Here is a 25,456-nt window from a genome sequence, read left to right on the forward strand (position 1 = left end):
TGTGTGGTGCGGACTGCCATACTGTCATAATCATATCTACATACTAAAATCTCATGATAATTTTTTAACCATTTATCCTTGTACAATTGTTTGTGGCGGTACAATATAACTATTAATCTTGAGATAGCATAACTATTAAAAAACTAAAGAAAAAACTAAAGTACAACATTAAATTTGTGTGAAAAAAAAATGCAACATAGCAAGATATGTATCTAAAGCAGTAAGTAATAATATTTTTGGAGCAGGCCGTTTGGCAGCCACTCCTAATTTTGCTCTGGATTGACAGCGGCAGACCCCGCCCCTCCCCGTTGACGGACAGCAGTGGGCGGTGCCAGCGCTGCCAAAGGCACGGGGGCGTTTTCGTGCGGGTTTGCGGAACGGTCCGTTGCGGTGAATGCGTGATTGAGGTCCCGCAGCTAATAATCGTCCCCCTTTTTGGGGCCGGAGTGCGCGGCGCGGAGGAGCAGTAAGAATAGGTAATACTACATCTGCATATATTCAGTGTCTGTATGAACGGTGTCAGTGTGTGGCTGGCTTTGCATTGATATTGCCATTGTCGCTTCATCTGTCCTAGCCTTTCCGCTTATGGAGGGGTGGGATGGAGTCAGACAGATGGGAGCAATGATTAAAAAATGCTCTTGTCTAATCAAATGTGTTCAACGCTTACGGGTTGCTTATAGATCATGACACTGCAGTTGGTGCGTTGCCAAGGTAAATTAGGACTATGACAACTGAAAAAATGATTGCAAATCTCAATTAAATCAGTGTCTGTTTTTGTTGTTATCATTGCATGTCTGTCTGACTGTTGTGAAAAAAAGCACCCTATTGCAACAGACCTTGCAGAACAGCAGCCGGCCTGGTCCTCCAAGTGGCTAACAGCCTTTCTGGATTTTTTTTAAGATAAGAGACGACGAGGTGGGGTTTTATGAAAATGTAGGCTAAGCCGACAGGACCTGAGATTTTAAATCTGTGGCCTATAACATCATCTCATCTTATTTGAACATGTCATTCCTGCATGTGAGGTAGTCCATGGCTTGTCCTGTGTTGTAAGATTAGATTGTCATTTGTGACAAAATGAAAAATGAGCAGAGACAGGTGCAGGGCCAAGACTGTTATTTATTAATATAGAAAGCAGTGCAATGACAATAACAGCATGGCCTTGGACTCTCACACAGACACACGCGCACACACACACACACACACAGTGAGATTAAAAGAAAGATATTTCACAAGCATTTGCTAGTCTTCATATGACTTGTGTAAAGGAATCTGTTGCTACAGGGTCCAGCTATGATTAAAATAGATTTAAGTGCTTTTCACGGACGGGGCTCTAAACTGCTGCCACAGTGAAAACCTGAAGACTTTACTTATTGATAAAGGCTATTTGCAGGATCTGGTACCTCAAAAGCTTTTGTGCATGATGTATGTGTGTGTGTTTGGTTTTGCTTGTGTAGACTTATGCTTGCATGTCTACAAGTCTGTGTGTGATGTGGTGATGTCACAGCTTTGTTATAGGAACAGAGAAGCCTTGTGTCCTCATGATTAATTCATGTCCAGCTGCGGGATAGAGACAGAAGCAGCCAGTCACACACAGACAGGAGCACGTACTTAAAGGAGGCTGAAATAAGTAACTACCGGTTCGGTAGCCAAGGAGACAGGAGAGACAGGTTGTCACGGAAATGGGTAGAAACAGAGACGAGACGAAAAAAGCTGCAAAAAAGGAACCAAGGGGGCTCTCATCATTGTCTGTGCTGTCTGACAGGCGTTCAGGCTGTACCAGGGAGGAGCAGAGCATCCTGCTGAGAGAAGTGCATCTGTTGTGTGGCTCCTCTGCATCCTTCTCCGGCTACACTCTGAATGTCAAGCCCCACTGAACAGAACAGGCTCCAGGTCGTCATGGAGACAGGAGCAGACCCTCGCTGGAACAGAGGCAGGTAGTCACTGTGGCTTGGCTGGCCTGCTGTGTGCTGAGGCACGCCCTCTGCTGTCCGCTGATAGCATCAGGCCCACAGGGGCTTGGCTAATAGAGGGGCTGAAGGTCTGAATGGCTTTGGATGTGAAACACTGTGGAAGTGATCAGTGCATACAGAGTGCATTAGCTCTGGGGACTAACTCTGCTCGGTGGAGTGCTATATTTCAAGACTTTGCTTTAGGCATGTTCTCTTTCTGTTGCAGAGGAGACTGAGTGCATCTACTGCGCGTGGCCTGAACCAAAAATATCAAGTACGCCGAGGGGAATGTTTAAAGAATTCTCACTAATTTTCTTGCCTTTTTTGGTTTCTTTTCTTTCCTGGACTTCACTGCTTTTCTGCTCCCTCCCATCCTCTCTCCTGTCTTATTTTCTTTTCCTTTTTTTATGCCTCTTATATCCCATTAATCTCTTTCACCCCTCTTCCTATCTCTTTCTCTTCTTCCTTGCTCTGTCTCTGCTCATTTCTTCCACTTTCTGGCACTGTTTTCTCTCTCTGTTGCTTTCCCAATCCCACTTCCTCTGATCTGTGTCCTCTCTCTGCCTCAATCCCAGATAATTCCCTCTCTGTGGAATTGGAAGATTGCAGCAGGCGAGAGCAAAAGAGAGATTATACTGCCAGATTAGTGGACAGGAGCAGCAATACATAATCTCGGCACACTCACTGACACACGCGCGCACACACACACACAGTGCCACACTCGATCTCATGCAGACACGTGGGCCCACGTGCACAAAGCATTTGCCACATGAATAAATGCACGAGCACATAATCAGACACTTGTTGTTTTTCTGAAACAGCTGTTTAACCCTCTTGCTTTGCCCTCTGACCTGCAGGGTGATGTGCCATCAGCCACTGGGGGGCATCTGTCCTCTCTACAGCCTGTACATCCTCTGAAGCTTATGGGATAGGAGTGTGTGTGCCCCTTCCCAACACTGCAGCCCCACTGGAGTCATTTGTGCCAAAGCTGAGTTGTGTTGAAGGAGCGGAGATGGGCAGCCCAGGCTGCGAGGTGGGTCTAGCTGTGCCGGTGGAGCCAGCGCTGGAGGCTCTGTGCCCCGAGTGTGGCCAGATCCACCGCACCTGGGAGAACCACCTTTACAACTACCGCCTGGAAGTGGACGATGACCTGGTGTGCCACATCTGCCTGCAGCCGCTGGTGCAGCCGCTTGATACACCATGTGGACACACCTTCTGCGCCCGCTGCCTGCGTAGCTTCCTCCAGGAGAGGGACTTCTGCCCTCTGGACAGGACGCGGCTACAGCTACAGGCGTGCCGCAGATCCAGCATACTGGTTCACAAGCTGCTGGACAAGCTGTCCGTGTCCTGTCCTTTGACCCCAGTCTGCTCCCTCAGCATGCCACGATGTGACCTGGAGGCACACCTCAAGCACCGGTAATAAAGCTTACATACAGACATGATAGATGGATACTTGCTTGAGAGCACGACCTGTGGGCAAACATACACACACACATACAGATCAAACACTATGCATGCATGACTGGCAGGTTTTCATAAGCTTTATATAGGTAATGCAGCTTTACCGTACTTGTGTTGGCGTCACTCAGATGAGTATTTTTTAAAGCAAAAATGCCATAAATGAGCAGTTTCTAGGTTTAGAGGAGTGAATATTTGCTGGTTTACTTTGTTCTCTATGGTTGTAAATTTAATAGTTTTGGGTTTTGATCGGTTGGTTGGACAAAACAAGCAGTTTGAAGACATCACTTTGCACTCTGGGAAATTGTTACAGGCATTCTCTCAATTTTCTGCCATTTTATTGGCTAAATAATCCACATATTAACCTAAAAAGTAATTGACAGATTAATCGATAATGAAAATAACTGTTCGCTGCAACTGTAGTTGCCTTTGTATAACTTTAAAACCCATGCCAACCATCCATCATGACCTGTGGCCTTCTTCTGGCAGGAACATTTGGAGATGTCATTAATCTTAGTCCAGATCAGTTAAACTTTCCCGTCATCCTTAACCTTAAAGGTTTTCCTCCGTCCACACGCTTTGGCTTTTGGCCCATTTGGACCAGGTGCTGTGAGACCCTGAGGGGATTATTGGGCTGTAGGTCATGTGACGGGGGATTAGTGGTTCCCTACCACAGTCATGGGTTTGCTGACCAGGAGCTCCATGTTCTCACTCTGCAAACATGTTGAGCAACTTCAACACCAGAGACCTTTTCAACCATTTCTTCTGTGAGACAGCCAAGGGCAACCCTGGCCTGTGGTGAGTCGAATGCAGTGGGATGTGAGGTCATAGCGTGACTTGGGATGAAAAAATGGCATTTTCCTTTCACATTTTTCCTCTGTCTTTCCTTTTGTCTGCCTTTCAGTTTACTGTCTCTCTTGCTCTCGCTTTCTTTGTTTCCCCGTGCTGTACAGTAACAGAAGAGTGTGTGTGTGTGTGTGTGTGTGTGTGTGTGTGTGTGTGTGTGTGTGTGTGTGTGTGTGTGTGTGTGTGTGTGTGTGTGTGTGTTTGTCTATGCATCAGCATTGCCATAAGGAAAACCAAAAAAAGAGTTGTTGCCAGTTGTTCCAAGAGTGGAGGAAGTGTAAATTCGGGACAATATGCTTGGAGAATTTACACGACATCTAGATATCTAACTTTTTCTTGCCTGAGATATTTCGACCAAATCATGCTTTATATGTGTAAAAACATAGCTAATGTTGAGGGGAACAAGATAATAATCAGTTTTATTGATTTAGGGGCAGACATCTATGTGACTGAATTTCTTAAGATGGCGTGTGTTGCTAAGGAACCACTCATTGGTGTTTTGACATTAACTTATTGACTGGTTATCCAGTGACTGCCGAACACCTCAGTTAAGTCGAGGAGATTTTCCTTAACAAGCTCACACTAACAAGCTATTGCTAACCAGCTGGCAAAAGCTTTTCTGAGTCAGCTGTTTTTACGAGAGACCCTTCGCTATAGACGACCGATATTGTGTCTTTAAAGTGTCTTTAAACTTTTTCTAAATGACAGTCACTGTAGTCACAAGTGACAATTGCAGGATAGTGGTGAATGGTAAAATGGAGTGTAACAGTAAGTAGAGAGGAGTCGTAAAAGTCAGCAATCTGACTTAGTTACACAGCAACCTTTTTCAAACATTAGCTAACATTAGCTAACATTAGCCACCATAAGCTATTGGTCATACCAGACCAAGTGAGGCTGTAGCAGCAAAACCAAAGTGTTTTAATACTTATAAATTCAACTTTTCATTTGTGAGAGAAACAATCTGTTCATCTTTCAAAACTTCCAGGGTTGCGCTTTAAGTGTATCCAAGTCTGAAAATAGTCCAAAAACAAGAAAATACAGAGATTACTTTAACTGCCCCCCCCCCATTTTTCAAAGCTACAGCCCATTTAAACTTTATTGCTAACACTCTTCATGTCAATCACATCAGCAGATGGGTGCATCTCAGTGAAGTTTGCACACATCATCGTGTGGGAAGACGAGGAAAGATGGTTTAAGAAAGCTCAAACGAGGTCACTGCGAGGACTAACGTGACATTCTTTAGTAAAGATTAAGCCTCAGTCCCACGTGGGCTCACATTCTCCTGCCCTGCAGACTTATGTCTAACATAGTAACAGGAGCCTACAGTCTGCTGCCGCCCTGCGACTGTAAGTCAGCGTTGTTTATGGTGATGATTAGGGACGCGACACTTGACGTTAGATTAAAAGATGAGAGCGCCAAGCCACAGTGGTCAAGGTGGGCTGGTTGATCTTGTTACTGACGGTGTGTATGTGTGAAAGCTGAGGTACTTTCACTGTTCCTGAACCAAAGTAGAGCTTAACTCGTTCAAGTGTTAAGTGAGTTCTTCTTGTTTCTTGATGGAAAAGGCCAAAGATAGATGTGAAAGAGAATGAATTAAGAAATGCTCGCAGTGATAACACTAAACACTGTGAGTCGTTTTGAATATTGCAAGAACAAAGAGTCATGGGACAGCAATTCGTTTTCTATGGTCCTTTTTCTCTTGGGAGATAGGAATGGAAGAGCAGAAGCGTTTAAATAATTCAACCAAGCTTAAAGCTGCCACTTACAGTAAATACTTCAGAGTCAATTAAGGGTGAGACCACATTGACCCCTTTAGTCTGCCTGTCTGTGCTTGTTTTTAATTGTTCTTTAGTTAAGAGTATCTATTTGTGGGTCGGGACAGATGCACCCGCCTCAATCAGATTTATGTATCGATGGAAAGAACACCGTGGAGCGGTTGAACTCTTTGCAAACGACTTATGTCATTATCTAATCATTTAAGTGATTTATCAAGCAACAATGTTCAATTTTGCCCCCTCATCTTCTCAAATGTGATTTCTTGCCGGCTCTCTCTATTTTGTATATTGGTTAAGATTGAATATGTTGCGGTTTTTGTACCAGTTGGTTGGTTGAAACAAGCAAACTGTGGACCTTGGGAGGTTGCGTCGGACATTTTTCACTATTTTATTTTATTTTTTTTATGTTTTGAGTTGAGAAGAAACATATTAATTTATTAGCTCAGAGAAAAAATAACCCCTGTGGCCAAAATAATACACACAATATACATATGGTCACATGTGTACATAAATTCATGCCCCTAAATATATTCCCTCATAATCTTATATAATCTTTTGTGCATTAGTGCATTAGAACCATAATTAACTTGGGTCCTCTCCTTCAAAAAATACTTTTCCTTTACCCTTTGAATCCCTCCCAGCTACTCGTGACCTGGCACCCTGGCCTCCTTTAAGGAGGGGACAAACAAAAAGAGAAATTCCCTAATGGGATCATTTGCGTCACATTAAATTAACTGATGCTGAACCTGATTTTCTTTACACGTCAGATGGACTAACAAACTGACGCCTGTTGCTTGGTGAAAGGTGTCCCGGGACGCGGTGTCAGCAGACCAGCGTGGACGGTCCGAGATGCGAGAGCGGGGATGAGCGAGCGATGGTGACCAGCCCTCCCAGGTCGCCCCCACAGACAGACCTGAGGGACCACACGCCCTCTCCACCCGCTGGACCTAATAACGCCAGCAGCAATGGGCCCGTGTGGACAGACGACGCTGGCCTCGACAACCCTGCCTTTGAGGAGAGCACAGAGGAAGACAGTGAGCCGATCCACTGCATTATCAAAAAAGATTAAGATTGAGAATTGAGTCAATATATTGATGAGACACAGCATTAATGGGAAACGTCTCTTAATCTCTCTGTGCCTTCAGGTGTGGTAGGGTTAGAGTGCGTGGTCCCCAGGGTGAAGCGGCCCCTTAGTAACCCCTGCATCCACCTCCTACGCTCTGTCAGCTCCACCTCCTCTGGTTGGGACTGCCCCGAGTCCCCGCCTCTCTCTGCAGAAGAGGGTATGACACCACTTCCTCTATTTTTGCTGAACATCTTCTCAAAGGGGTTGAACGCTAGAAATCTGAGCTATGAAATATTTCGGTTTATCTTCCTTGTGAGTGTAAGAGCTATAACATTAGACAACAGGATAATGATGTTCAGGGAACATTATGATTAAGATGTGGAAATTAAAGTCTGAAATGCAGCAGTGTAATATGATTTGTGTGCCCATTAGGCTGTGTGAAGTTGCCCTCCCTTCCTGAAGGAGAGATAACTGCCATAGAGGTCCACCGGGCCAACCCGTATGTCGAGCTGGGCATCAGCATCGTCGGGGGAAACGAGACGCCTCTCATCAACATCGTGATTCAGGAGGTGTACAGAGACGGGGTCATTGCAAGAGACGGGAGGCTGCTGGCTGGGGATCAGATACTACAGGTGAGAGGCTTTAGAGGTCATTTTAAATTTAATCTTTTTTTGCCTCGTTAAATAAGTGCATGATTTCACCAAAGAGCACGCCCCATTTTCATACAAAATATTTTTAAATCCAGTTTAAAGCTTATTGTTATACCTATTTAAAGAAGCTCTAGTCAATATTTTTATATTAAGAATGGATCAAACAACCGTGTGTGATGTGCAGTGACGTATCCGCAGAGAATTATCACCCAAAATTGTGTCTTTTAGCTCATTGTTTCGGTTTACTGTTTGCAGCACTCTCTTTGAGCAGGAGGCATCTGTTTTAAATGAGAAAGATCTGATAATTGCAGTGTATGCTACATGCCCAACATGAACAACAGACAGACACAGTTAGCTACTACCAGATGGAGAAAGTGCAGCATTTAGCGGGAGCTGGTGGGGATTAAAACAGAGCTAAAAGACGAGTGAGCTAAAGTTTCTCTGTCTGCCAGATGTGTAAATAGGCAACTCTTTGCAAACACATTCGCCATAGCTACATTATACAGTGAGTTTTGTTTATGGTGGCACCAAAAAAAATCCAGGTTTAATTTCCTTAAATATCCTTTAATGTCTCTCTCCAAAGGTGAACAATGTGGACATCAGTAACGTGCCCCACAGTTTCGCTCGTTCTACGCTGGCACGCCCCTGCACCACCCTGCAGCTGACCGTGCTCAGGGAGCGTCGCTGTGCCTCCCGGGCACCTCCCTCCTCTTCCTCCTCCACTCCAGCTGTTCCCCACGCACCCTGCTCCACTCCTGAGGGGACGCCGTCCAGCCCCGCCACGCTGAGAATCACCCTACACAAGCGGGACTCGACTGAGCAGCTCGGCATTAAGCTGGTACGGCGAACGGATGAGTCAGGAGTGTTTGTGTTGGACCTGTTGGAGGGAGGCCTGGCAGCAAAGGATGGCAGACTGCGGAGTAATGACCGTGTTTTGGCAGTTAACGACCAGGACCTACGCCACGGTACCCCGGAACAGGCTGCACAGATTATACAGGTTCATTTCTCCTTGATTTCTTTTGAAATTTGAGTGAGCATATGAGCAAAAATAAATCACTTGAGATTTTGATATTAAACCACTGACTCTGACGACTCTGACTCTCTAGGCCAGTGGAGAGCGAGTCCACCTGCTCATTGGCCGACCCAGCAAACCAACTCCACCCCCACCGCCAAAATCAAGCTCCACCAGAGACCTCTACTGCCTTGATCACTTCCTGCCTAACCACAGCTCTACTCCGAGTCCTGTGCCCATACACCTGTCCCGCACCAGCACCCACAGAGTGAGGAGAAGACTTATATGTGTGTGTGTGTGCGTTAGCGTTAGCGTGTTTGTAGAGATGGGTTGGATTGTGAGTGTAGGTGCATTTCAATGTTTTCTGTGTGTGTTTACATCTTCATTGAGCAAGCACTTATATTTTAAGATTCACATCTGCATTATAGGAACGAAGGTAATGATCACAATCAATCATCATTCTCAGTTTTTATGTATAAAAAAATCTGTGTAGATATTTTTATTTTAATGAACAGGTAACACATACAGATCCATACCATATAGCTTAATACTATTTGTATTAGTTAGTGTTATTTTGATATTTTCCCCCTTATTTTCTATTAGTGGAGGTATTTTCTGTTTTAACTGCAGGAAAACTTAAGTGTGATGCACAAAGAGTGAGTAAACTTATGGGCGTTTACCTTTGTTTAGGCTCAGCGTGTGTTCGTGTGTGTGTGTGTCTTACCTCTGTGCGATCATATTCACAGGACCTTTCGCAGTGTGTGACCTGTAAGGAGAAACACATCACAGTGAAGAAGGAACCCCTTGAGTCTCTGGGCATGACTGTTGCAGGAGGGAGGGGCAGTAAGAGCGGGGAGCTGCCAATCTTTGTGACCAGCGTCCAACCGCACGGCTGCTTGTCGAGAGATGGACGAATCAAACGTGGTGAGCATTTCAGCGAGGTCAAATATGCATTAATATACTGTATGCATCAAAAACAATTTGCATGTTTTGCTTAAGCGAAGCCACATTATGTTATGTGCAGTTCATCAGCAGCAGGTGTGTCCTCTTGCTCCTTCAGGTGATGTTCTACTGAGCATCAACGGGCAGGACTTGACATACCTGAGCCACAGCGAGGCCGTGGGCACCTTGAAGGCCAGCGCTGCCTCGCCCTCAGTCCAGCTGCGAGTGCTGGAGGTCAGCATGGTGGAGGAGCATGACCACGATGAGCTGCTGCCTCACACTCACGACAGTGACTTTGATGCCAACTGGTCGCCCTCGTGGGTCATGTGGCTGGGCCTGCCCAGGTAACATACAGAGGGAGAGGAGATCACATACATACTGCTTAGATGCAGAGCTATGACCAGATGTGTAAATGCCTCGGCTGACCTTACTGAACGTATTTGTTTTTATGCAAGGTTGCTGCTTTTTCTTCTCAGGACTGGACGATATGAATTAAAACATGTATCGTGATAAATTGTCACATTGTATTATTTCTGATTGTCATAACTGATTATAGGTCAATATTATGGGCTTTTGGACATTTGTTGGTTTAAAATCTGGATAGATGTCATTGGTTGTTGCATCTATTCTCACTTCATTTGTATGGGATCGTGACCACTGACTGAAAATTGCAACATTAGTAAATAGAGGTCAGACGGAGGTTTGTAATGAGAGTAATTCACATTGCCCAGCCCTACTTTTTCTCCTCCACTCACCTTGCTTGCTCTTCTCTTGCTCCTCTTGAGCAAAGTAGAGAAATAATGCACTGTTAAATTCCACTGCAATTATTTAAAAATTGCAAGAGGCACATTTATTTAAAGGTATTAAAAATATTGAGTTCAGTGGATAAAAACACTTTTTCATCTGTTTGAGAACAGAAGAAATGATACCACTGGATATTTTCTACCACCTCACAATAGACACTTTTGAGATTAAGACATATTATTTTTTCTCTCATCTTTCCTCAGTGGAGGATAAAGTCATTACTTGTATTCATCTTTCTGTCTGGCCCTCCCTCCCTCACTCTGCTCTCGTGTTTTCCTGCAGTTACCTGCACAGTAGTCATGAGATTGTGCTGCGGAGGAGTCATCCCGGCAGTTGGGGCTTCAGCATTGTTGGGGGATACGAGGAGAGCCACGGCAACCAGGCGTTCTTCATCAAGACCATAGTCCTTGGCACACCTGCGTACTATGATGGCCGCCTTAAGTGAGTGATCATTTGTTCGTCACATGACAGTCTGTGGTTTATGCCAGCAGTGATATAGTAGTGAATTACCAGGCGGATAAACTGTGATCTCTAGTTGGGGATTGATAAGAGTGGCGTGACGATATGCCACTCCTGCAAACTGGAACACAAGGAAAAAAAAGACACATTTTCACTTACATTGTGTTTTTCTGTGTAAACTATTTATTTTAGAACTATATGACAATTCAATGTAGTGGATTTTCAATAGACCTTTAACAAGAAACAACTGCATGATGATTATTACAATTCAAGATAAAACACCTGTTTTCTTGAGCATTTTGAAACTTCAGTAAAAATGAAGTTCTTGCAGTTGTGTAGCAGTCATGTAAATCCATGGGCAATTGTCTGTGTAATATTTTTATACGTCATAGATATGGCCCTTTTGCTGTGTCATCAGCATCTTATCTATTGTCGTAATGTAACCAACTACCAATAAATCAAAATTCAATCCGTTTGACTCCATCTTTTTACAGATATATGAATACAAGCCAGAAAGATTGACATCTGTTGTAGATTAAAGGCAAACCCTACTCTACAGTTCAAAAGTAGAGGTGGGACAAATCCCATAAAAAAAACAAACAAACAGTAAGTTAATCCCACTAACAAGTGCTGCCAAAGCCTGATATAGCTTATTCCTCTGTGCCATAGAACTCCACTTTTGTCCTAATACAGTACTATTAAAAACAAATCCATGAGACACACTGATTATTTTATTTAAGTAATGTCTTGTTTTGTCCAATGAACAGTTCAAAACTTAAAAATATTCAGTTTACTATTATAGAAGAATCAGGAAGCAGTAAATATGAACATTTGAGATGCTGGAACAAGTGCATTTTGGTTATTTTGCATTAAAGAAATTGTATTATGAACTGTGCTCATTTGAGATGACTGGAATATTGTAGAGCTGTTTGACTGGCACATAACTGCAGCTGTCAGGTCCTATTTATATTCCACACTGACTTGTCTCTTGGTGTCATCCTAGGTGTGGGGATATGATTGTGGCAGTCAACGGCTTGTCCACAGCAGGAATGAGCCACTCTGCTCTGGTGCCCATGCTGAAGGAGCAGCGCAGCCGGGTGGCGCTTACTGTGGTCTCCTGGCCTGGCAGCCTGGTATAGCTAGGCCAGATAGCAAGCTGCGCACCACGCTGAGTCCACCCAGAATGTTCTATATTGAGAACGACCTTGGCCAAAGTGAACTGGTACACGCTACTGTACATCGCTCCATACCGGGCTTAATCCAGGACCAAAAGCATTCAGAACTGTAGTAGACCCAGCAGGACTACGCTTGTCCTGACCAGGTGGGAACTGATCCAGATCGTGCCACGTCCTTCGACAGACTGCACTCACAAACACACTGCTGTGTTCATATGGTCATGTTGTCTTCACTCCCGCAGGGAGAATGGTACTGCAACTGTTAACAGGCGATCTGTGCTGTATTCATCTCACCAGGCAGTTGTAGAATCCAGGGCTGTATTCAGGTGGATGCATCGTTGTGGGTAGAGATAGAATATTTTTTAAAAAGTAGCCTGTGATCCTCTGTCATCTAGGATAATGACCTATAATCACTTTAAATCAAGATGTTCTGCAACACCAGCGCTGTATCCAGCTGAATAAGCCTCAGGCCTTATTAGAAACCTGCCGCACCCTGGGAGGCTCAACTACCCTTAGGCCTCATCACCATGACAACCAGCTGTCCCATCAGCTGGAGTTTTATACATGTGTGTGAATGTGTGTTCTGTTTGTTTAATAAACATTTCCTTCAAAGGATTAATTGCTCCACAGCATTCTTTTGTGCGCTAGTGCAAAGTGACTGTTAAAGGGCAGTTTGGTGTGGTTTATATGAGCAAGAGGCAGTTTATTAGTAACTGTACACTAAGACTTACACATATAAAGAGCGTTAGTATAGTGCTGTATTAATGAGGCTTTATTTCACATTGGCATAAAGAAAAATAAACAAAAATGGGATTTTCACTATAAATGAAAACATCCAAGCAGATATTTAAATAATGCAGCCTCGAGATTTGGTATCATCTATAAAGTTGTATTGCGCAGCTTTGCAGCAAGCTTGTTGGCATCTGCTTGACTGGCTGCAGCTGCCAGTCTGACCTGCTGTGCCGTACTCCCAGGCAGATTCTTTTTAGGATGCAGTTTCTGGAAGGGGGAAAAAAATAAATAAATACATAACACATAATACAAGGACAAGATGGAAGGGAGAAAAGCTATCCATCTATAAAAGCACAAAAAAAAAAAAAAAAAAAAAAAAAAAAAAAAAAAAAAAAGGTTGACAAGGACAGGTTACCTTCAGCTTTTTCTTTGCTGGATCATGCACCACTCCGTGTCGCCACAGGCTTTCCTATTCAACAATGAGAGCAGTTAGAGACTACACTACATAAGTAATTTAATAAAAAAATAAATAATCCAAAACATCTCACTTCTAGTGGTATCTAACTGTGTATTTGTTTGAGTTCCTAATATACTTTTTCTTTTTTAAATTAAAAAAAAAAAAAATATCTGCCACTGAAACTCGCCTTCAACAATGTAAAATGAAAGTTACAGGAGCTTGGAGTTACTTGGATTTTTGCTGGTCAGAAATATACTTGAATATGTCAATTACTGAAAGTAATCTGGACCCCATTCTGTACAGATTCCTCTATAGAAAATAGTGCCAGAGAAAAACATCCATACAACTAGGTCTAGATTATCTGTTGTACCTGGGATGTGCTGCTACGCTGCTCTGCTATGTAGTTTTCCCATTGCTCTGAGCACAGCAAATAAAATTTCAATCATCTCTTCTTGCATTGGGGATGCAGCACAGTGTCAATATGCATATGTAAAAACTCTAAAAAGTAAAACCCAAACTGTAAATGTCCGGATACAACTAATTTGATTTGAGTGAATTTACCATTTTAAAAAAGAAGAAAAAAGGTTCATTAAATTGACATGCAGGTTTACCTTCATGGCAAAGCTCTTCCCACAGCCAGCATAGGCACAGCTAAAAGGCTTCTTGCCCTCATGGTCTCCCAGTACATGACTCTCCAAGTTAAAGCGATGAGTGAATTTTTTGCCACAACCTTTTTTGGGGCACAACAGCATCCTCTTCTCCCCAGAGTGGACATGCAGCTTATGCTGGTGCAAGAACCAGGTGTTGTTAAACTGCTTTTTGCACTCTCCACACAGCACCTTGACTGAGAGTCATTAAAATGTTATATCATTTGTGACACCAGCAGCTCATGAGCGACAAGGTGAGCAATGCAACAAAACAGATGTTAACACCTCCCAGTATTACATTCATACCTTTATGTTCTTTTCTGTGCTTCAGATATTCTGTCCATGTCTTTCCCTTGAAAGGACATGCTTCAGCCTCACAAGGGTAACCTGCAGCAGAGAGACAGAGAAAGGGATTATGAGTTAAACACAATCATTTAATGAGAGGGTTAAACAGCATTCTGGTTACCAACCAACCTTTGTGCACTTTCTCGTGATGTTTCAGTTTTCCATGAGAGGGAAATTCTTTTGTACAGCCACTGAAAGAACAACTATCCCAAAAGATACAGAGAAAGTTTAAATTGTGGCCAGCCAAAGACAGATAAAAGTTTATTCTTGCACAAGAGTTGTAGCGACTCACTGAAAAGGCAGAAGCTGTTGGTGCTCACACTTGTGTGCTTGAAGTTGGTTCCTCTTGTTGAAATCCTTTCCACAGCCCTGGTGGTTACACTAAAGGGCAACAAGAGCAAAAAGCAACGCAGGAAAATCCCCAACATACTCATAACGAAAAAGAGGAAAACAAGAGGATTTTTCCCAAGATTATTGTACTTGATATCGCTTCTCCTGGTGCTGGTGAACTCGAGCCATGTGGTTCCTCATGCTGGCATTTGTGATAAACGCCTCAGAGCAGCCATCAGCCAAACACCTAGAGACCACAGTGGGTGAACACTTCAGAATGATTTAAAAGAAAAAAAGAAAAAAAAAAAAGTATCTTGGAAAAACCCCAAGATTACATTTTACTTTTCTCCAAGTCATTTCAAATAGGGAAATAGCAACTCACTTGTGTGGTTTTTCCCCGCTGTGACTGAGCTCATGCCTGGTGAGTTGATAGCGAGTGCAAAAGCTCTTGTCACAGTTCTCACAGGAGAATGGTTTCTGATGTCAGGGAAACATTTGACATAAACTCAACATTTCCAGGTCGTAGTCATAGTCAAGCAAACATAACATCAACTGTTATAATATGCTACTTGGTCCTGATCTTTTTCATGCCGAACATATTTGCATGTATTCCACTGTATACACTTACCAATCCTGTGTGTTTGCAAAGATGAGCCTCTAGCTTCCATGACTTGCTGAATTTAGCTCTACAATCAAAAAATGAGCAAACATAGCTTTTTTGACTTTGCAACCTCTCCCCCATCTTTAATAGGAGATGTTAAATATGGTGTTGTGGTCACAGACAAAACTAGTATTAAAGGGGCAGGACACTTACTGACCTACAACCAAGCTTGCCACCTGTGCCTAATTTACCTTATTGGAAGGTACCAATTAGAGGAAGAAAGGGGGGTGTCCTACCTCACTGAAACCAAAAGATACAAAACATTTTCACTACAACAAACTGAAAAGTACTTTTTTTTTTACCATTTCAACCCCCTAGAAAATCAGCTGCTTAATTGACAACAATTCAGCAGTCACATACACTCAGCTGTGTGAGATTGTAGTACAGGTGATTGAACAGATGCTGGAAAAGGATTTAAGCCCCTGAGTTTAATAGTGATCCCATTGATACTCAGACATTCTAAACGTCCGTGACTCTTTTCCTCATGTTGATTGATTCAGGCTTTAAAAATGTCATACAGGCTCCTTGCAGTATGTGTCCCTATCTGTTGATCTGCTGTGTGTGTGTGTGTGTGTGTGTGTGTGTGTGATTAATGGAGACAGACAGTCGCCTCTCTCCTTGCTTACGCACCACACACACACACACACACACATACACAGAATTTACTGCTCTAATCTTAATCTTATCAACCCTCCAATATTGCTTTCTGATAAGTGTGATTTATTATTGTCAGAAATGAGTCTTCAGTGAGGTCCTTTGTAACCCACAAACCTGAAACTAAATCAACGTCTCACAGCCTTTAACACAAGACTATGTAGTTTTTAAAGGAGAAATGGCACACTCTTACTCTTACAAGTGGAAAGTTGAATTCATAAGAAATAAAATAGATAATTTTACTGTTCAGTACAAAAAAGTAGTTTACCACTTCAGCCTTATTTAGTCAGGATATGACCAGTAGCTTAGTAAACTCTAGTTAAATGTTGCTATAATGCACATTAGGGTAACGTCACTGAGTTTAGGATTCTCCACTTGTGCTACTGTTACATTGGTTTAGCCTGTTAGCTAAATGTAGCATTAGTGACACCTGTAGCCACAACAAGTGTTTAGCAAAGGTTACATTTTACACTTTAAAGCTAGACTACCTTTATCTGAACAGAAGCCACTTTGGCCACAACTAACAATTATGGGATAATAGCAAATGCTCAAAGGTAGTGTAGCAGTAACACAAGTAGAGAAGAGCCATGAGCAAACTGACTCAGCAACTGACTCATTCGCAAAGCAATATCCCTCTAAAGTGAGCTAACATTAGCCGCAACAAGCTACTGGTCATTCCAAACCAAGTGAGTCTGGAGCTGCAAAACTCCGGCTAATAAGGTAATTTTTGGTTGTCAACTCAATTTAAATTGTAAGAGGAAAATGCAAATCTATTTTTGCTTTCAGGGGCAGAAAGTAGTGTATAGTTTTGCTTTATGTCAGTGTAAAAGCTAAAAGAATCATTTATTGAAGCAGAAATTCAAATATTAAATCTTATGACAAACTGCTTAAAGTGAGACTATGTAAAATTTTTAAGGTAAATGCTAAAACGCTGTGTAATAGTAGCACAACTAGTGATAAAGTCAACAAAACAAACAAATTGAATTAGCAGTGTCTGGCATATAGCTCTAGGATCTCTGTATATAGTAGAATATAACTGGTCACTACTAGTCACCATAAGCTTTATATAGTATAGTATAAGTTTCATCTTATACTATAGTAAGTCTATAGCAGCAACACCCCTGGGAGTATTAAACTGAGCAAGGGTGCGTTTGTTTACGAATTCAACTTTTCCTTTGAAAGATAACATAGATTACATAGTCACTCTTTAAATAAGAAGGAAAGAAATTTCAAGGCTTAAAAAAAACCAAACTCGGAGTCACTAACAATCCAGCAACACTATCTGCTTGGCTAAACATGAGAGATGACCCTCTGTGCCCATGCAATGCTCTCATGTGAAACCTTTGACTGACTTTTGTGAATAAGGCCTATTGAGAGCCTGTTGGGCGTTAACTCAGTGCCCTCCCATGCGTCAGGTGAGCACAACTGGGTGAGTTGACACCGTTATCAGCCTCCTCCTCTTCTCATCCGGTCCCCCTCACCTCCCCCGCTCCCTGCTGTCAGGGCCGGGATCAATACAGCTGGCCCAATATCCACATATATGACCATGCCTCCCCCGTCTCTGATAACCACGCAGACTCTATCACGCACAGAGATACAGCATGCACTCTGTTTGGCCTGAGGTGGGATTTCCGTGTGCCTTTTGTCAAACCCTCGGGCCTATCCCAAACACACACAGATCATGTGAACACACACTGTCACACCCTTGCACACTTGCACCACAGTCACAAATATTATTGTCATGACCACTGAAGGCCTTTTTTTCTCCAAGAACTAGGAGAGTATGTGGGATGGTGAAAGCCTTGAAGGGAGATAGGGAGAATAAAGGATTCGTTTTTCACGTTCCCCCTTTTTTTTTTTGAAAGACTTCACCCCATTACAATGGAAATGGAAGGAATTTAATATGTGCTCACAGTACAATGACGGAAATAACCAATTACATTTACTGAAACACAGTATTTTAGCAGAATTTTTAAATCTTTGTCGTTTCCATTTTATGCTACTTTGCACTTCTGCTCCACATTAATTCTTAGGCAATTTTTTTTCTAAATTATATTTATGTTTTTTTTTTTTAAATTAGTGATCAAAGGTGTTGTACAAAGTGTAAATTTACAAGTTTCTTTTCAAATTAAAATTTAGCATACAAAACCTATCATGAATTATAAAATACAATGAATGTTACAGATTACACCACCAAAAAAAACACAACTCCATCTCAGACTGACACAACACTGAAATACAGCTAACACACTAATGCATCAATAGCAATACATTTAATAATATAATACAAAAGATACATTATATTATCACATTGAAAGGGTTCGTTACACTTGGCATGCATTTTTACTTTTGAATAATAATTTTGTGCTTTTATCCAAACACTGTTTTGAATGCAATATTTTTATATGGTAATATTTCCACTTTTATCTATTTAAATTAATTATTTTTATTTATTTTTTATTTTTTTGCTTTTGTTTTTATCAGAGACATATAATTCAACAAAAAGGACGTACCTAATTCATCATTGAGCTTATCGGGGAATTATATCTATAGCATGTTGAACCATCCAAACAAGATCAGTGAATCCGTACATGAGAAACACATAGTTTAATTCATAGTTTAACACAATTAAACAGATATATGAACACAATCATACAGAAATAATAATAATTATTACGACAAGGTCTTCATATTGAGATCAATATCAAAATATTGAACAATTATATTTAAAATTTAAAGAACTCTTTCCAGAAATTTGTGTCCCTTGTCCTCTAGATAATCCACTGGAGACACTGCAGTTTTCATACGGATTTTTTCTTCTTGGTCCAGAGAATGTTGACGCTGTGGTCTGTAGATAATCAAGACACTATTTCTACAAAGACACATTGCTGCTAAAACATTTCAGTGCACTGAGCACCAGAAAACAAAATCCCGTTCATCTCTATTGTTCCGGGTAGGGGTCAGAAATCTCAGAGACAGATGTCAAACCCTGGTCACAAGAACCCAAAAGTATCTATGTGACTAGATAACTCTAGAGATAAGTGTGAGAAAATGTGTTTTTGTTATTTGGATGAACCCGCCCTTTAAATTGTGCAATAAGTGCGATCCAGGTGCAGTATGACGGTTGACAACTGTGAAATTTTCCATATCATGCAACATTTCCACACATAACTCTTCTTGCATCACTGGTACAAACCTGTGTCCATATCCAATTATCTACTGTTTGTGTGTGTGTGTGTGTGTGTGTGGTTAATATGTAACACCCTGAGTCGATACAGCTGCTCCAAGCTGCTGGCTGAGCTGACAGACTCAATCTGTGGGTGTCAAACATGTGTGATTAAGGAGTTCATAGTGCTGCACAGCTTTTATCCACAAGCCTCATCTTTCTGCCCTCCTCCCTTTCACTTGCTCTCTTTCTCTCTCTCTTTCTCTCCTTCTCTGTTTACTTTTTGTTCCTTCAATCAGTAACTTCCATGAGTCAGTGCCACACATGACACTCTGGTGTATCTGTGAGAAGACACACAAAGGACCTACTGTAAATTGTAAGGCAGGATGAAAATAACTTGCAGGATATGTTCTTAAAAAACTGATTAGATGAGATCAGATTTAATAGGATCTTTTCATTTCATGGTTATGTTGTTCCGCATAGAACAAAGCAGCAGAAATACAAATCCAATGTGTTCAGTTAATATGTTTAATGAGTTGTATCAGTGCTAAAAGCTGTGGGAATATACAAAAAAGTATAGATACAATTTCCCTTATCTAAAATACACCAAGCAAAATCCAGACCTCACCGATCAATACCAAAGGCTTTGGCTGCCAACCTGCTCATTGATTGATTGCATTTTATTTTTCCATCTGTTTTTTCTGGTTTTATCTCTTCAGGTTGTTGGATACTTATTACTCTGCTCTGATAAGACCGTGTCTGAATTCCCTGACCTCAGGCCGACGAGGTTATGAGGGTGAGGACATACAACCTCTGCAGGATGAGCTCTATGAGGTGCCACCATCGACCATTCAAGGTTTATCAAAACTAATTCTTTCCCCAATGTTTCTCTTTCAAGAGAATTCAAGTGATGCATCCACAGAAATAAAACAATATCCTCAAACTGATTCACTGTTGGCCTCCTGTCTCTCCTGATCTCTCACACACAGACACTTCATCCTGTCAGCTGCTCGCCCCTATCTCTGTAAACTGCTCCTAATTCGTGTAAATATTGGGTAAAGTACTGAGGTGGGTTGAGATAACCTATTTGTCACATAACCAGCCAGCCATTCAGCCTCCACTGATTAAACAGCACACATCAAGTGCTACACACACACACACACACACACACACACACACACCCACACACCAACAGACAAAATAAAAAATAATATATTTATTTTCATTTTAATGAATATATCTGAGTATATGCATTCAGAAAGTGTTTTGGCCCATTCATTTTTTTACATTTACAGTTACTTTATCAATTGTTTCAATTAGTATTCAAAACCTTGTTGTTTCATGTCCTCTTACTCTGCACTGGAAAGTCTTCTGCGGCCCTCACTTTAAAAGTATTATGCAATTAAAATTATTACTGTATTACCATTGTTATAAGGTGAGGAATGTAAATAATTATAACTACTAAACCACTGATTTTAATGCGGTAGTCTTTATATTCAAATCTTTTCAGTAAAGGCATAATAAAATATCTTAAAAATAACTTCATCTCAGTGAGTGAAGGTGCTTGGATTATGAAACAGATCACTATTGTGAGAGAACGCCCTTGTCTAGAGGCGAGTACAGGAAATCAAGATCATGACCATGAAAAATGATTGAGGTGGTTAAATTAGGGAGTTTAATAAGTGAACTGCTGAATTGTGGACTGTCTTAACGCTAAACACCCAAAAATATAACTAAAATGTTCACTATATACGTAACACTATCTGTGATTACAATAGTGCCAGTCGGTAAGTATCACAAAGTGTGACAATTCAATACATGTCAACCCTATTTTTTTCTTAAATGAGCAGCTGTGTTTTATGGAGCTACAGAAGAAAAAACCTGATGCATTTTCTGAACTCGGCACATATCCTGGTGCACACTGCCACCTACTGCACCAACACAGAAAAGCCGCCTGTGGCATCTACTACAAGAACGGGTCTAAGATTTTATTTTACAACTCATTTCACTATCATGCCCAGCTGAGCCTGAGGTGCACAAAACCAGTGATTCATGGTGCTACTGATGGTCTCCAGTCCTCTGTTATTAAACCTTAAGTTTACCACTCGATTACCACTTTAAAGTAGTTTCAAGGTTGGTTAGATTGGCTTTTTTCTGACACAAGGTGAAATACTCAAACTCAAGATTCCATGTTTTTATGGCTGCGACATTCAAGATTCAAGGTGTCGAGACAGTCGTTGGCTGCAGAGCGTGAGTTTGTAACTATCCAACTGGCAGGACAGTGGGCCTGAAAAACTTAAACAAGTTGGCTGTCTTTACTAGTTTGACTGGGGGATTTTAAATGCCTTTCACCTCAAGTGTTTCCAGCTGCTTTGGACAAATCTATTTTAGAGTTTACATATCACCAGTCTCTGTAACATGGGTCTGTACCTATACTGAGGTGTTCGTACTCACAAGAAAAGTTATGTAATTTAATTGTTTTTTTTTAATATTTATTGTAAGTGATAACATTTGGTTTGTGATGGTTGACTTGTCACGGTAGAAACACAGGTGTTGTTAATAACGGCTCTGTTCAGTTCAAGTGTCCCAATATGCTGTGATAGTGAGCACAACACCAGGATCCTAAAATTGAAGCTGGATTGAATTCAGCCAGCCATTAGTTTCATACTTTTTTTTCCTATGGTACATAAATTGTCTTCTGAGAAAAGGGCTCATTAATAAGATGTAAACTGACCTATGTTAACAGGTACAACAGGAGAGAGCATCGTCTAAGCCTTCTTCTCAGGTCATATCGGGGATACTAATGAAAACACTTGTGTGGGTATATCATGTGCGTAGGGTCTTTCCTCGCTGCTAGTCAGTGAGGCTAATGACGCACTAACCCAGGTGGCCAAGCAGGACAGATGCAGTGTACAGATGTGGAATGCTTGTGACGTGTGCCAGTCACTCTCAGATCGCCGGTGAAATGAAGTGCTTTTGATTTCATTTAAAAGCAATCAAAAGAGGAGAATCATCACTGAGTGACAGCACATCATGACACTTAAGCATACATTCACACATGCGTGAAAAGACGACCACATGACAAGCAGCGTGTGTACAAATATTTTTATTCTGGTTAGCAGTTTAGGCCATGAACTCGTAGGGGATGGGCTCCAGCAGCTGTGGCTCGTTTTTCTTGGTGCTGACGAAGTGAGCGTCACGGGGAGGAGCAGGCTGCCGACACAAGAAAGAGGGAAATTTAGATGATCAAATGAGTCGACACCCCAAAGAAAACTGAAGAAATACATTAAAAATGAAAGCAAGCAGACCACTTCTGTTTCTTCTTTTGTTAACTTAAACCTTCAACACTATTCAGACCAATTTCATTCATAGCATACACTAAATTATACTACTTGGAGTTGTTTTCCCATTTAAAAATCAACCCATCAAATATAATGATTCAAATTTTGGATAGTTTTAATTTCATGTACACTAAAATGGTGGCTGGGTAAGACCACATGGTTTAAAAAAAGAAAATCACTGCAACTGAATTCCACTCAACTTTTACTTAAAAATAAGTAATTCTCAGATCATACCTGGCGCTTCAGTTCCACCCAGCTGCCCTTCTGCTTGGCCTCCAGCTTCTTGCTCTCGTTCTCTTTGACACGCTGCAGGAAACTGTCTCTGCTCTTTGAGTGCTTCACATGCTCAATGCGCACGTTGATTCTCTTGGCCAGGATCTTGCCCCTGTGAGAGCCCAAAGTAATCACATGTTCATATCCAACGCATAAATCACAACAGTTATCAAACTAAACATTTAATGTAATGCTGTTGCAATATCTGCACTCCTCTGCTGTTTCCTCAATAGAACCCCAGGTCAAACAGAAGTTAGACTGGAGAACTTAAGGATCAAATACTTTTCCCAACGTGAATGACCACTGAGGACATAAAGATTCCTGGTGGCAAAGTGAAGATGGGGTCACATTCCTTCTTCTAGATGAAGTGTATGAGCAAAGGCACACAACAAAAACAGAAGCCTAAAGGATTCTGTAGGTGCACTCAGACATTTAATGCGACATTGATCAGAGATTCTTTATAAAATCAGTTGTAAACTAACCAAGACTCAAAGAAACATAATAGGCTGGTTTCTCTCAGTCTTGGGTTCTCATATGCAACACGTGTCAATCAATGTCACGCCACATGTATGTGGCTTTTATGAGTTCACCTACTGAGAAACTAGTCGATGGAACAACAAGTGGATGCTGTTTAGTTGGAATTTGGAGTTTTCAGTTGTTTGGTGTGTGCCAGCTCAAAATTACATAAACATACATATTTAGATAAATCACAATATAAATGTCACTCCCTACTTACTTGACCTGCTTGTTAACAATGATGCCAACAGCATGTTGGGTTACGTTGTAGACACGTCCTGTCTTGCCATGGTAGCATTTGTGAGGCATACCTTTCTGAACGGTACCTGTGCCCTGGAAGGAAATCACATTTAACAATGAATTATAGGGAAACAACTACGCTCATCTTTTTACTATTAGTCGCAACAGCATGGAAGCAATAAGAGTTTAATTTCCTCTGCTGTGCCAAGTCTGACAAAGCTGAGCAGCTCCTCTTATAACTACAAAACCAATGGATAACCATTTCCCAACGCATAGTTGCCATGCACTTGGCCTTACTGATGAAATTGAAAGTTTCACTGTGAGCTCAGGTAAAGCAATCTCATTAAATATATCACTTTCAGAAAATTACTGAGCATCTTTCCCAAATCCTTTAAGTCTGCTGGAACCTTTGATGTATGTACACCCAGACTTTTATCATTGCAATGTCACACATTAACAGTACTTTTCACTACAACCTCAGACAGAATGGATGGACAATAACTTCTAGTTTAACTTACTGATCAACCAAACAAGGATATCAGTCAACACATATGCTGGATCTTACCTTGATGTCAACGATGTCGCCCTTCTTGTAGATGCGCATGTATGTTGACAGGGGGATTGGGCCTGTGAAGTAAATGCTGCCAATTAATTCATGTTACTTTGTCCAGTCTATGACAGTGGTGGCTGTATAAACAAATTTCCTCTGCATCATCAACAAAAGTGGGATGCACTTGGAGTGTGGCCTAATACTGAAAAGGAGCTCTTTAAATTTGTACTCACCATGCTTGCGGAACGGCCTGCTGAACATATACCTGGTCCCCCTCCTCTTGCCTCTGGTGTTCGTCATGATGCCTGATTACTGAGAGCAAAAAAGACACTCATGTTAGTCATGATAGAGCCTGAAGATCTTTGTTCCAAAGTAAACATATCACATCTGTTTAAACAATGGAAAAATAATGTCAAAAAAGGAGTCTACTTTATTTTCATCTTACTGTGCTACAGGATTGGAAATGGCTAACTGCAGTATGGTTTTCCCTTTTCACAACAAGACAACATTCAGTATGAAGGGGGAAGGCAGGATATAACTGCTTTAACAACCCATAAACGCCAATATCCAATCCAGACCTTGCTGCTACACATGCTAAAAATGAGCTCATTGTGTCTAAAACAGCTTATCCAAGTGTATGACAAAAAAAGTTTTAAGTATATCTCTCTCACACTTATAAAAGTAAGGGTAAACATGGGTGCTTGGATGAATTTGATTTAACGCACCGACTGTGTCAGGAGATATGCTCAACTGTGGGATTATAACAATGACATATGTAAAACACTACGTTGGACAGCACTGCGTCTGCATTTTCTGTCTGGGGATGAAATAGACCGAATATCCACGACAAATGCCGGGTTAAGTTGCTTTTCAGCAGGGTAACAGGGTGTCAGAGGAAAACTGTTTCTACTGATCGTTTCTCTGCCTGTAAAGCCCACATGGGAGAGCCACGCTACTGCTCCTGCCCATATTACACGGTCAATATCACTCTGTGGGACGCGTTTTCGGACTATATGAACCAAATTACATGCAAGGGTAAAGCTGCGGTGCATATATAAACGTAATTGCGTGGGAATGAAAGGATAATAGAGTAGAAAATATAATTTAACACGGAGAGGATCTTACCCCCGGTCTCAACAAGATGGCGGGTACGGCGGAAAGAGAGATCTTAGGTCCCCAAACTCCGCCTTGTAACATGCAATTGAGGCAGTCCACGACATTGCCTGAACTAAATGACTGTGCGACTAAAGAAACGGGGTGGGCAGCAGATCCAGGATCAGTACATTTATGAATTACGATGAAACCCTAAATGTCTGAACTATACGTCAACTGCTCCTAGAGCAGATGTGGTCAATAACGTCTATGTGGCGTGTTTACTGCTCATCGCAGTATACTAAATAAGAAAGCG

At 41.6% G+C, this 25,456-nt stretch overlaps 3 protein-coding genes across 4 annotated transcripts; 1 reads left to right on the top strand and 2 right to left on the bottom strand.

Moving 5' to 3' along the window:
* The first annotated feature begins 336 nt into the window (after nt 1–336).
* On the top strand, nt 337–12,751 carry lnx2a (ligand of numb-protein X 2a). Of its 2 annotated transcripts, XM_056364932.1 has the most exons (12): nt 337–476; nt 1,763–1,934; nt 2,807–3,365; nt 6,833–7,062; nt 7,174–7,311; nt 7,527–7,726; nt 8,328–8,741; nt 8,851–9,024; nt 9,503–9,680; nt 9,817–10,042; nt 10,785–10,943; nt 11,965–12,751. In XM_056364932.1, exons 3-12 carry the CDS (start codon nt 2,962–2,964, stop codon nt 12,098–12,100), a joined length of 2,259 nt encoding a protein of 752 aa, XP_056220907.1. In that variant the 5' UTR covers nt 337–476; nt 1,763–1,934; nt 2,807–2,961; the 3' UTR covers nt 12,101–12,751. The 2 variants fall into 2 exon arrangements, with proteins under 2 accessions (XP_056220907.1, XP_056220908.1); XM_056364933.1 differs by lacking the exon at nt 1,763–1,934.
* Nucleotides 12,752–12,890: 139 nt separating this feature from the next.
* Nucleotides 12,891–15,441, bottom strand: gtf3ab (general transcription factor IIIA, b). Its single transcript, XM_056364934.1, has 9 exons — nt 15,276–15,441; nt 15,030–15,124; nt 14,798–14,894; nt 14,610–14,698; nt 14,447–14,520; nt 14,279–14,359; nt 13,937–14,169; nt 13,284–13,337; nt 12,891–13,135 (listed from the first exon to the last, which is right to left on the bottom strand). Exons 1-9 carry the CDS (start codon nt 15,387–15,389, stop codon nt 13,016–13,018), a joined length of 957 nt encoding a protein of 318 aa, XP_056220909.1. The 5' UTR covers nt 15,390–15,441; the 3' UTR covers nt 12,891–13,015.
* Nucleotides 15,442–22,218: 6,777 nt separating this feature from the next.
* Nucleotides 22,219–25,252, bottom strand: rpl21 (ribosomal protein L21). Its single transcript, XM_056365016.1, has 6 exons — nt 25,174–25,252; nt 24,282–24,360; nt 24,064–24,125; nt 23,479–23,591; nt 22,704–22,854; nt 22,219–22,341 (listed from the first exon to the last, which is right to left on the bottom strand). The coding sequence occupies exons 2-6, from the start codon at nt 24,346–24,348 to the stop codon at nt 22,252–22,254; spliced, it is 483 nt and encodes a 160-aa protein (XP_056220991.1). The 5' UTR covers nt 24,349–24,360; nt 25,174–25,252; the 3' UTR covers nt 22,219–22,251.
* Nucleotides 25,253–25,456: the final 204 nt, after the last annotated feature.

This window comes from Seriola aureovittata, chromosome 20, assembly GCF_021018895.1.
Source record: "Seriola aureovittata isolate HTS-2021-v1 ecotype China chromosome 20, ASM2101889v1, whole genome shotgun sequence".
Classification (NCBI taxonomy): Eukaryota; Metazoa; Chordata; class Actinopteri; order Carangiformes; family Carangidae; genus Seriola; species Seriola aureovittata.